The sequence below is a fragment of the Puma concolor genome, chromosome E4, assembly GCF_028749965.1.
Source record: "Puma concolor isolate L17-30 chromosome E4, mPumCon1.1.hap2, whole genome shotgun sequence".
NCBI lineage: Eukaryota > Metazoa > Chordata > Mammalia > Carnivora > Felidae > Puma > Puma concolor.
The window spans coordinates 47,496,152-47,508,937 of NC_141683.1; the positions used below are offsets into that span (position 1 = coordinate 47,496,152).

Here is a 12,786-nt window from a genome sequence, read left to right on the forward strand (position 1 = left end):
CCTTTGAAGTCATAAAGTCTTCTTCTAGCAGTGTGCCTTTGAAGCTAGAACATGTCTTGTTAAAAATTATATGTTAAATATTTTTATAATTTGGTATTATAGTTGCACATTATCATTTTGAATGCAGCCTGTATCTTCATTAGATAAAATGGAAAACTTTCCATCCACCCTAGGAATTTAGTGTCAGTGCACATGATACTCATGAGTTTTAATACTCTATTACTAAATGTATGGGTGTTTCTTTTTTTTTTTTTTTTTTTATTTTATTTTTTTTTTTTAATTTTTTTTTCAACGTTTATTTATTTTTGGGACAGAGAGAGACAGAGCATGAACGGGGGAGGGGCAGAGAGAGAGGGAGACACAGAATCGGAAACAGGCTCCAGGCTCTGAGCCATCAGCCCAGAGCCCGACGCGGGGCTCGAACTCACGGACCGCGAGATCGTGACCTGGCTGAAGTCGGACGCTTAACCGACTGCGCCACCCAGGCGCCCCATTGTATGGGTGTTTCTTAAGGAAGTAATTGATACTCGTAAAGGCACTTTGTCTATTTTTTTAAAAAATTTTTGAGAGAGAGAGAGCGAGCAAGCGAGTGAGCCGGGGAGGGGCAGAGAGAGAGGGAGAGAGAGAGAATCCCAAGCAGGCTCTGCACTCTCAGTGCAGAGCCCAATGTGGGGCTCAAACTCACAAACCCTGAGATCATGACCTGAGCCAAAACCAAGAGTAGGATGCTCAACCGAGCCACGCACGTGCCCCATCCACTTTCTCTCTTAAAGGTTGATTGTTATTTTTAAGAAAATTATCTTTGTGGATGAAAATGTTTACTATAGACATGCTGCATCCTACAAAAAAAAAAAAATATTGCCAAATTAACCACCCCTGGTGTCTGGGCCCTTTCTTTTCACCTACCTTAGGTCCTGGTTTTCCAAGAAATGCAGTGGCCCACTTTTTCCCATTTGGAATAGTGGTTTGTGCAATATATCAGGGTAGTTGTGAGGGTGGCAGTGACCACAAAGTGGTCAGAGCCGGCTCAGGCAAATGGTGATAGTGATGGACAGCAGCCCCAGCCCAGGGAAGGAAGTGAGGGGGACTATTTCTTCGACTTTTAATGTTTTCATATCAATGCTTCTGCAACTTCTTGAAAACTCTGTGGCATTGAAGGTCATTTTTATTGTTGTTTAATATTAAACTTCTTATTTTTAACTAATTTGGACTTACAGAAAAGTTGCAAACAAATTTACAATTTATAGTTGAGAAAACAGAATTATAGGATGGATGGGTAATTAATTTAGAGTTCAGCAATGAAGTAGGTGTTCAATAAATATTCATTGACTGATGGGAGTAAAAAGGGACTGAACCTGGGGTCTCCTGGCTCTTGGTCTTACCACATTTTTGACTGCTCCTTTGCATTTCCCAAGGCTAAAAAGTCACTCTGAATATACATAATTTCCAGCAAATTTTAAGTTATTCTTTGGTAGCTATAAACTGAGAAACAGTCTGTTGTTTTGCTGGCTATATATCTCTTACTAATAAATAACCATGTAGTGTACAATGAAAAGACATTTGCAAACATGATAAACTCTTTAATGCTATTGATTACAATTTACTTATCTATGTCATTTCTATCCTCATAGAAATTGGCCCAGTGACAATTACCACAGATCCCAAGAAATTTCAATATGAACTCAGAGAATTGTATGTTCAGGTAAGTGCTTGCTTTCAATTTTATTTGTTTCAGGGGAAAGGAAAACATGAACTTTTGTCTGATTTCCCTTATTTTTAAACCTGAAAGAAATAATTTTGGGTTAAAAATTTTTTTAATGTTTATTTATTTTTGAGAGAGAGGGAGTGAGCAGGGGAGGAAGTAGAGAGAGAGGGAGACAGAGGATCTGAAGCGGGCTACTAACTGGAAGGGGAGAACCCGATGCGGTTCTCGAACTCATGAACCATGAGATCATGTCCTCAGCTGAAGTCCGATGCTTAACTGACTGAACCACCCACGTGTTCCAGAAATAATTATTAGTTTTTAATTCCACTTCCTTTTCTCACTTGAGTTCTGAATGAATTGAACAATAGATATGTAAATGGGGCAGATTGAGTTCACCTTCATTTATACATTATCTATGGCTGCTTTCATACAACAATAGCAGAATTAAGTAGCTTTGACAGACTGGCCCACATACCCTAAGATATTTACTCCGTGACCCTCTACAACAAAGTTTACTGAAGCCTGCTCTAGGTGAGTCCCTTCACTGAGAATCATAAACAACAGTTAATTCTTCCCCCACAACAGAAATGGTATAATTAAAAATAATTTTGATGTTCTCTGGTCTAAGTCAACTGTATAAAATTTTTGACAGTAAGTATAATTAGGTGATTAGAGAAGAAGAATAACATTGCTTTAGCTGATATTCTGACAACAGGACTTGGAGATAGGGTTAGTATGTACTTTCCCCTCAGGGCTGCTTTGAGATCATTATTGCTAAATCCATTCATGAAAACAAAAAAAACTTGCTCTTTGAAGCTGCTTCACTATACTCTTCTCCATGGATGGTCTTTGCTGTAGTCATTTCCAGACCTTTTGACCACTCCCCACCATTCATCTAAGCTACTGGTACCTAGATCATTGGCTACGTTTCCCCTTCAGGGCTGCCATCATTCTAGGGACTTCAGCATTTATGGGAAAGACCTGTCAAAGCCTTCTCCCCTCAGTTCCTTGACCTGCTAGTCATCTGCAATAACCTGTTCTTTACTCCATCTCAGTCTTCCACTCCCTCAGGACCTTATCATCAATAATCCTTTCTACCTCTCAAAGCACTAGTTCAAGCATCTTAACCTCCAGCAGCAATCATCTGTCCACCAAGCTTGTTGGCACAACTGTTTACAACTCCTCCTTCACCCTCATTAACCCCTAGCCTGTCTCCCAGGCCATCAGATCTCTCCTTTTTTTACTTTCCTCCAGTTGAGCTTGGAGTCCTATCATTTCAAAAACACCTCTTTTTCTTCCTTGTCCATTGCTTTTTTCTTCAAAAGGCAAAACGTTATTCCTCAATAACTCCAATTATCTGCATTATTCATGCCTGTCCACCAGGGCGATGTGCTGTTAAAGTCTTACAACAGCGGGTTGATTCCATTGTGGATACACAACACTGGACTCTCAGTACTCCCATGATCTTACTATGTTTTTCTGGTTAATTAAATTTCCCATTTGTCCCAATGATAATTACAGATCTTGTCTACTCTGTTTAAACCTCCATCCCCTCACCTTTTACTACTGGTTGTTTTAGTGAGCGATCTGCCCTGAGCAAGTGACCTCACTTACTGTTTCAAACATAGGCAAACAAATGGCCCCTAAGACTTCTCCTCTGACATACAGATGCTTATGTCAGTCCCCTAGATGTCACAATGGGCCTCTACAATGAAACTCACAAATGTGCCCTTTCCATTGCTCTACACTTGGTCCTAAATTCTTGTTCTTTGTCCTCTATTTTTTGTCTTTGTGAATGTTGACCACAATATTCTGGTTATACTACCAAAAACTGTGAATCATCTTTAATATGATGATTTTCCCCCAACATCCAAACCATCAAGTTGTGGTTTTTAACTTTCTAAATATTTTTTATGTCTCTTGATTTCTCACTATTTCTATTGGTACTACCCTAATCCCAATTACTATATCTTTAGTCTAAGCAAATGCAAAAAAAGTTTCTAAGTGATTTTCCTGCATTTGCTCTTGCTTTTATTTGCCAGACTATTCTCCATTCTACAAACAAAATAATCTCAAAATACATCTCTGAACATTTCCCCTAATACCCTCTGCAGTCATCCCCTATCCCCACCTCATTAAATTCTTCCTAAGATTTTGAGTGACCTGAGACCTGTCTCTCTGTCAGCCCTGTGTAGAACCACTCTCTCCTTTGGGCTCTGTGCTCTGTCTTAGGGGCCTTGCATAGACTCTCTGCAAATCTTTATCCTCCACTCATCTCCCAGTGGCATTTTCGCACATGCTCTTTTCCTTGCACAGGAATTTCCTGTCCTTCATCCTGTCCTCACTTCCATGCTCCCTTAACCTAGTTTAAAATCTTGTATTCAGGATTCAAGTCTAATCTTGAACACCACTTCCTCAGAGATCCTCCCTGTCCTTAAGGTTTGGCCATATATTACTGCTTTTCTCCATCACAAAGTAGTGGGGATTTCACACTGAAGAATCATGTCTGATTTAGCTCATCATTACCTTAGAAAAATGTATGGCATATTGAACATGCTCACTTTTTGATGAAATAAAGGAAGAATGAATGAATATACCATTGTGTACAAATCAACACAGTCCAAATTAGAGTTTGGAGTTTTAATACTTTGGTTTCACTGTTGGGTGAATGATTTGATTTGCAACTGTGTATTGTATGAGCATAATTGGGGCATAGGGTGAAAAAGCCAAAGTTTGGCATTCCAAATATGTATTCAATCATGATTATTTTATTGTGCCTGTCTCTATAATTTTTAATCATATACTAAAATAAATCATATTTCATAAGTACCTAAATGGATTTATATATTTATCCCTTGGCTAGTTTTCTCTTTTACTAAATTTATTCTGATGGTCTTTCCCACTAAAAATCCCTCATTTCCTTTCTCTTACACTGTGTCATTCTTTTCCAGTCATTATCTTCATACTTACTTAGAATTTACTTTTCTGCCCTTCAATATAGCAAATTCTTTGCCACTTTGGATGTCCAGATCCTTTGAAAAAAATATTTACATAAAAATTTCTAGCCTGTACATGGACCATGGGAATTAGAAATTGTGTTCCCCTGTTTGTTAAATTTTTTTTATGTTGCCTTAGTCTACCATGAGCTACTAAGAGCAAGGGCCTTGTACCTCTCATTGAGCCTCTGATCCACCTGTGGGATGAACCAGTATCTGCATGAAAGTGGACTTAAATAGGGATTATATGAGGGCAGCCTCTTTTAAAAATATATATTTAGCAGTAAAACTATATCAAATATAATTTAACCTTTGATGGGGCAAAAGATAACTTAAAAACCTAATTATCAGCTTGCATTACACAGAGATTCAGAAGGGCCAAGTAATGGAGATTTCTAGCTGATAGAACGTTAAGAAAGGATTTACTGTATTCATTTCTTTTTTCTCTGCAAAAATACAGCTGAGCTGTATTCTTGAATATCTGGCTAGAATGAAAATCCCTACATTCTCAGTGAGACCTGGCACTGGCACTTCCTGATTTCCTGCCTCTCCCTTTCTTTTGTTCTGAGGAATCTTCAAGGAGTGTGCTTATTCTCTGTGCTCAATTTGTCTCCAGGGCAAAGGATCATAATTCCTGACTCATATTCCATTGATTCCCTTCCCAGAGCCCTCCTGCATCACCTTTTGGACTTGAGACTGTTACAGGCAGTCCATGGGGTTATATTCTATCTTTCTTTTCTTTTCTCCTGGAATGAAAGCGGGTGTACATTTCTCTGGAGGTTTTCTCTGGACTGGCTACATCTTATGGGTTTTATTTTTGCATTGTCTTGGGATCCAAAAGGATGCTTAAGTAGAACAACCAGTTGGATAAGAAATCAAATGTTTACTTTTTCCCTTCATTCAACATAAATATGAAAAACCTTTCATATTTATGAAAATATTTCATAAATATGAAAAAGCTCTAGGCTACATCATCACTTAACACCTAATCTAAAGAATATATTCTTTCTCCTCAGTGTTTGCTTAAAGAATATTTTATTATTTCATAAATCAGCCTAGAAACTAAATTTCACATATTTCATAAAATTTTAGTATAAAATACTAAATTTTGTTTTGTATATAATTTCCAGACTCCTCTTCTGTTCCCCTTCTACCATTTTTGGTGACTCCTTGCAAATCACTGTTATCATGAGCAACAAGAATTGCTGCCCTATTAAAGCTTACTTAGATTTAAACAAATTAAAAAAAATTTTTTTAATGTTTATTTTTGTGAGAGAAAGAGACAATGCACGAGCGGGGGGGGGGGGGGGGGGAGGGCAGAGAGAAAGGGAGACACAGAATCCGAAGCAGGCTCCAGACTCTGAGCTGTCAGCACAGAGGCTAATGTGGGTCTCAAACCCATAAAACATGAGATCATGACCTGAGCCGAAGTCCAGATTCTCAACTGACTGAGCCTCCCAGGAGCCCCTAAACAAATTTTTTTAAGTTAATAATTTTCTTACATTTGTAATAGTTTTGAAAACAAGAAAAGTAAATTTAGTTTGAAGTAAATTAAATAATTGCTCATTAAGATTACACTAAGCTTAGCTATTTTTTTACAGAGATATGGATAACTTGAAACATAGTTTAAAATTTTCCAAGAAAACTTAGAAAAAAATCAGTCACCTTAAATCATTACATTTATAACATTAATTTTATTTTCCTTTATTATCTTTCATCTGGAATACATGGAAGCAACTTGGAAAGCATCTGAGCTTTCTCTCTGGGAAAAAGAACGGAAGACAAATGATAATAAATGGTATTCAAACCACAGAGCTTTGAGACCTAGTGTCTCTGTAAATATGCAGTGCAAAGTCTTGTCTCAGGTCACAGTCTTTATAAGAAACTGGAAAGGTGGGGTGCCTACGTGGCTCAGTTGGTTAAACATCTGACTTTGGCTCAGGTCATGATCTCCTGGTCATAGGTTTGAGCCCCACCTCAGGTTCTCTGGTATCAGCATGGAGCCAGTTTCAGATCCTTTGTCTCTCTCTCTCTGTCTATCCCTTGCTTGTGCTCTCTCTCTCTTTCTCAAAAAATAAGTAAACATTAAAAAAAAAGAAACTAGAAAGCTTTTGATTTTTAGAAATCAAAAAATGGTGTTGGCAGTAATATGCTTTCAAGCCTTTTATCCAAATGTTCTAAAGAACAAAAAGCAATTAGTCAGACACTTGAAATGTAAAAAAAGAAGGAAGGTATTTTTACAATAATGGAATTACAATTTTTTCATATAGATAGTTGGTTCCTAAAACTGAAAATCCTCACACATAATTTAATTTTCCTTTGTGAAGTCTTTTAGCAAAATTGACCCCCCCCCAAAAAAGCAGGAATAAGAGTAAAAATATGTAGAACAGCATTGTCACATAGGAACAGGATGGATTTATGAAGAAGATGAGGTTAAGGTCCAATTATAATTCTTTAACAGGAATAGAAGGGTAAATAGACAAAATGCAGCAGGCTAAGGTTAAGGTGACAAATGTTTTGCTGTCATGTAAAAACAATTGATGTTAGAATTAACTGCCAAAGGAGAGTATGAAAAATCATCACTAGATTGGCCAAGACTATTAAAAAGAAGAAGACAAGATAGTGCTGAGTATAGAAGAGAAATTTATGATGACAATTTGGTATACACTTTATCTAATTTCTGGTATTGTATTTATATATTTTTTAATTTTTTTTTGAAAGAGAGAAAGAATGCAAATGGGGTGGGGTTGAGGGAGAGGGAGACTGAGAATCCCAAGCAGCCTCTGTGCTGTCAGTACAGAGCCCAACATGGGGCCTGAACTCATGAACTCTGAGAGCATGACCTGAGCCAAAATCAAGAGTCGTACACCTAACCTCCTAGGTGCCTCTAATTTCTGATGTTCTAAGTCATGCTACTATGTAAAAGTATGCTCTTTATTTCTCAATTTATAGGAAAGTTTTCTTAATGAATTTTAAAAATCAAACTAATATGTGACAAAGAAATTAAGAAAAGCAAAAAAAGACATGCTAGATAAAAATAAGAAGAAGGGATTTTATGTCAGTGTAGATATAGACTTATTGAAAAACTATGGGAGATGTGATTTCCATTTTTGGTATTGGACATGATCCAACTGAAGACAGCAGCTTTTATTTCTATTTAAGTATTCTTTTGTACAAATGCGTGTCTCTGTGTGTGTGTGTGTGTGTGTGTGTGTGTGTGTGTGTGTGTGTGTATTCACTTTTATAGGAAGAATGGCATGTGTTTAATTTAGGTAAGATGAGATGAGTCCAACACATGTAACTCATAATACATGTAAAAGCTTCAAGAATAATAGAACCAGTGTCTGGCCCAAAGTGAAGGCTTGATAAATGTTAGCTATTATTACTTCTATTGTGTTACTACCTTCAGTACCCTGAAGGTTTTTTTAAGGGAAATAATCACCAAACATTTATGCCGTAAACAAGCAGCAATTGTGGAATATGTGCCTTGTGATTTTGCAAGTGTTTCTCTCAATTCAGACCCACACAAATATTAATATTACCTTTTACAAAGGAGGATACTCAAGCTTTGAGATAGTAGGTAACAATCAGGTCACCAAACTGGCAAATAGCAAAGCTGGTCACATAACGGGAGGTATTTAATGCTTAAGACAGTGTCCTTTATGACTCTGTTACTTTCCTTCTAAATACTGATTTAAGTAACCTTATTAGTCCAATCAAGTTAACATTTGTTTATAGCATTTGTTTTGCATTTTACTTCAAGATAGTGCTGTAGAGAATTAAAGACGATGGCAGGCCTAGGGCTGGTCTCGTCCTCAATGAAATGAATTCATTCCTTGAAGATTTTGACTTTCACTGCTACCTCTCATCAGTTTGCATAGTTGGCTGACCCGAAATTACTGAGCAGCAAATGACAAAGTTAATTATAAACAAAATTGCTCTTTTTGCTCAGTATGTGTTCTCACTACTTACTGTGGTAAACTTATTTAAGTATGACCTCACAAACACGTTGGAGAGACACGAGGATAAGATGCCTTTTAAGAGATTGATAGTGTTCATACTACCACACAACCTAGTTGTATTTGTAGGTGATGTTTTGATTATTTTCATTGTTAGAGTTGAAACTTCTTGGGGCTTGAATGAAACATCTACTACAACTTTCACGTGCTGCTAGAGTTCCCTGCTAGACCATATGAATTCTCTGAGGGACAAGTAATTCTTAATCCTCAGGGAGGGAAGAGAATGGAGGGCACTGAGTGGGAATGCTTGGCTCTTTTCTAACTATCCACCTTGGTACCCTATCCAGAAGCAAATAGCTAGATGATTTCTTAATGATCTTTTATGAGGACTTCAAAGGACAGAGAGTATAGAAGAGTATTCTGACTATTGGATTACTTTTTCAAAGCAGAATATAGACATAATGACATAGGTATGGATTATGATGATAAAATTTGATTTTCTTTTCAAAGGGTGCATGCATGGGAATGTTCCAAAAGGTAAATACACGAGTCATTGCAGAGTAAATATTACAGTTACATGTCACAGAATGGCATCACTGACCCATGATGCCTGGATTCACCCCATACATGCTACTTATGTAACCAAAGGATTACCCTATTCCCCATAATAAGTACTGCATCTGATTTTGTCCATTTTTAGGTGATGGTAAGGATGGAGGTCAAAATATTTTCCTGGGGAGAATGTTTCTTGACCTAAAGCCAGATTTCCTAGAGAAAACTATCAACCTCACTTTGAGCAAAATGAATGTAGAGTTTTTTTCTCAATTCAGATCAAGAGCAGTTCTCAAGAAGCTGTCTTTATTCTTAGGCCTTGAAAAAATGTCAAGAAGAATTGTGGAATCTTGGTATGAGTACTCACTTTGACTATTATTTGTCCAATTACCCCATCAGATGTCTGAATCCCTTCCAGAAACCTATCAATACATCAGAAATGAACTAACACCAGTTAGAGATTTAATAGCCCTGATCTTCATCACCAGATGATACCTGGGGTCCTCCTCTGGAGCTATGTCTGGGAAGCTCTTTCATGTTTGAGGCCAATATAAGATTTCTTTGGCGATGGTATCAGATTATTGAATTCAGGTGCAGTTACCAGCTCAGTCCCTCAGGTTTTTTCATATAAACTTTAAACCAGGTCTCATACTTCTATATTCATGTTGATTTTTGAAAGTCCTCATTTATCTGGTCTGTTTATATATATGGAATCTCCTCCTGTGAGATGATCTAGATCTTAGTTCACCAGTTTTGTTTAATGACTGCTAGCTCTAAAATAGCCCATACAATTTGTCTGTCTCAAACTTCCCTATATATTATAATGTTCATAAATTATAATGATTTTATTAGTAAAAAATGCATTGTGTTGATAATCTTTTTGCCAAGACCTAAAGTAATATAAGCAGTATAAATATATTTTTACGCATAAAATAAAACACACATTACACAATCACATTATAATCTCCATTAACTACCCAATAACCAAGATAATACCAAATGTGCTGGGAAGCATATAAGATCCGTATGTGAGTGTTGGAGTAGAAAGGAAGACAGAGATTTTAGTGGGCAGGCTGAATTTGAAGAGTGCTAAGTAAAGACAGAGAAGGGTCATAACCCAGGGAAAACAGGGAGAAAGAAAGCCTGCCTAATCCTTGAATAGACAGATAATGACTGGCTGCAAGGGCCACCTTAGACCCAGAACCCTGCCCTCTTCTGGCTCATTCTCTCTGGGCAAACAAGGCCATATAGTAGGAGAGATCAGGAATCCCAACTAGGGATCAGGATAATGTCTTAATTTTGTGGGAAAAGAAAATAAAAAGGTATGGAATCCTTGATGGGCAAGGGAAGGAATTCTCTTTTTTTATTTAAAATTTTTTTTAATGTTTATTTATTATTTTTGAGAGAGAGAGAGAGACAGAGTGCAAGCAGGGGAAGGGCAGAGAGAGAGAGGGAGACACAGAATCTGAAGCAGGCTCCAGGCTCTGAGCTGTGAGCACAGAGTCCAACGTGGGGCTGGAACTCATGAGCCATGAGGTCATGACCTGAGCTGAAGTCAGAGGCTCAACTGACTGAGCCACCCAGGTGCCCTGGGAAGGAATTCTCTTAAGTAGTATGAAGGTGTATCAATTTCTGATTTATTAATGAAGATATTGAATGCACAGTACATAGTGTATCCTTTATTTAAACTGAAGTGAACTGAATCTCCTCCTAGGCCAAACAGGAAGGTAGTTCCAACAAACTGAAAGATCAATTGCTGAAGAGTTGCTACTGGCAGGTAATAACCTGGAAGGCAGGAAATGGTTGTAATTGTTAACTTTTAATGCATCTGAAAGAAAGGTCAACAGTTTTTTGATGCCTTGATTTGGATTCCACCTTCTCTAAACTCGTAAAGGGCAGCATGGTGGACTGCCTGGACTTTTATTTTGATTATAGAGATTTGAAGTTTGGGCTCTGAAATACTCCAATTATCTTTCAGTACATCCCCGCCATAGTTTCTACAAGTGATGAAGACCAAATGTCACTGATGCATTAGGGTTCTGTAGTCATTCTAATTTATTTTATACTTGCTTGAATGAAATTTTATGTTAGGTTCAATGCAATGTAATGGTTTCCACATGTACCTTTTGTTTCTTGCTCATAGAATCACATAACTGTGTTTTAAGAAGAACTGAGGGTTGTAAACTCTCATTTAGCTTGAGACTGAGTTTCATTCCTGAATTTTATAGGTAAAGGGAAAATTACAGAAATAAGACATTTCAAGCAGTGAGTATTCTGTGGGAAGGAAAAATACAGTCTGACTTTGAAACAAGGCTTAGTAGGTTGTAGTTGTGTTAGAATAAGGGCAAATACTGTAATGCCAATAATACTTATTTTGGACTTAGGCATGAGCCTACCAAAAAAGTTTTATTTTTTCATTGCTTAGAGTTAGACATACCTGGAAAACAACTGGTATAAGCACCATTTCAGTGAAACTGGATGAAGAAAATAGAATTGAATTGGGTTGACTAGAAGAGACATAATAAGGCATGGGTGAGGGCCTGCTCTGAGATTTCCAGTACTCTGATCACTTGTTTGACGAACACTTTCCCATTGGGGTTTGGACAGGGACCTCATTTTTCTCCAACTCTTCTCAGGGTTTAAAGGTTCAGTTTAGTTCATTGCCACTCCCACATTGTCTTATATTTAGAAAAGACAGCATGATAATCTCTATTTTATTACTCCCTTGACTGATAAGATTTCTGTTTATTCCTATTTTATCTTGCTTTCTAGGAATTTATTTTTTAACATAATTATCACTGTAACTCTGAGGTTACAGTTTTTTTCTTTAATTCCAGGAGCAACATTTACTATGAAGGGTCACATGCTTCTGTTTTTCCAGTACACATTTTTTTTCTATCTGAAGTGTCTTTGGCAACTTAGTAAGTTGTAGCTATCAGTAGAATTCTGAAGATAAAATGAATATCAAAATACTGAGTAAGAATATGCCCACTGATACAGATAAGTTCTATCTCAGAGTTCAAATAAAAACACAGTTAACAAAAGCAGTTTGCATTGTCATGTATGTGTGCAGGTTTATGTGGTTTTAGGGGATACATTTCCATTGCCATGTTTGTTTTCTTTTGTTAAATATTAAACCTGACACCATGCCATGATTGAGAGGGAGAGACAGAGAGACAGAGAGATACAGAGATATGAGAGCTTGAAGGAGTTAGTTTTGTATACCACTTAGAGTATGTATACATAAGCACTTGTACTTCGGGAGACCTAGCTCTGGAATTATATTACTTGAAATGAGATGGGCTAGGCTTGAGTAAAGCTCAGGATGAACACAGAAAACACACCTAGATTGTGTCAAGATTGTTTTGCACAGTCTCATTCATTCATATACTCACTATTCATTCATTTATCCCTTCATTCATCCAACCACAATGGACCACTTACTAAGTTCTTCAAGGAATAAAGATATAGTGGGAGGAAACATAAAAATTACAATCCAACTCAGCAGATGCCACAATAGAAGAACGTACAATATTCTGTGGGCATCTGGAAGAATGAGAATCTTTTCCCCTTT

General features: G+C 37.2%; 1 protein-coding gene across 2 annotated transcripts in view; it reads left to right on the top strand.

The window, feature by feature from the left end:
- The window catches only part of HMCN1 (hemicentin 1), a 482,690-nt gene that overhangs the window by 99,787 nt on the left and 370,117 nt on the right, over positions 1-12,786 (top strand). For both annotated transcript variants that reach the window (XM_086694136.1, XM_086694137.1), the window contains exon 2: positions 1,632-1,702. In XM_086694136.1, the coding sequence (XP_086550262.1) occupies positions 1,632-1,702 (71 nt within the window). The remainder of the gene's footprint in view (positions 1-1,631; positions 1,703-12,786) is intronic.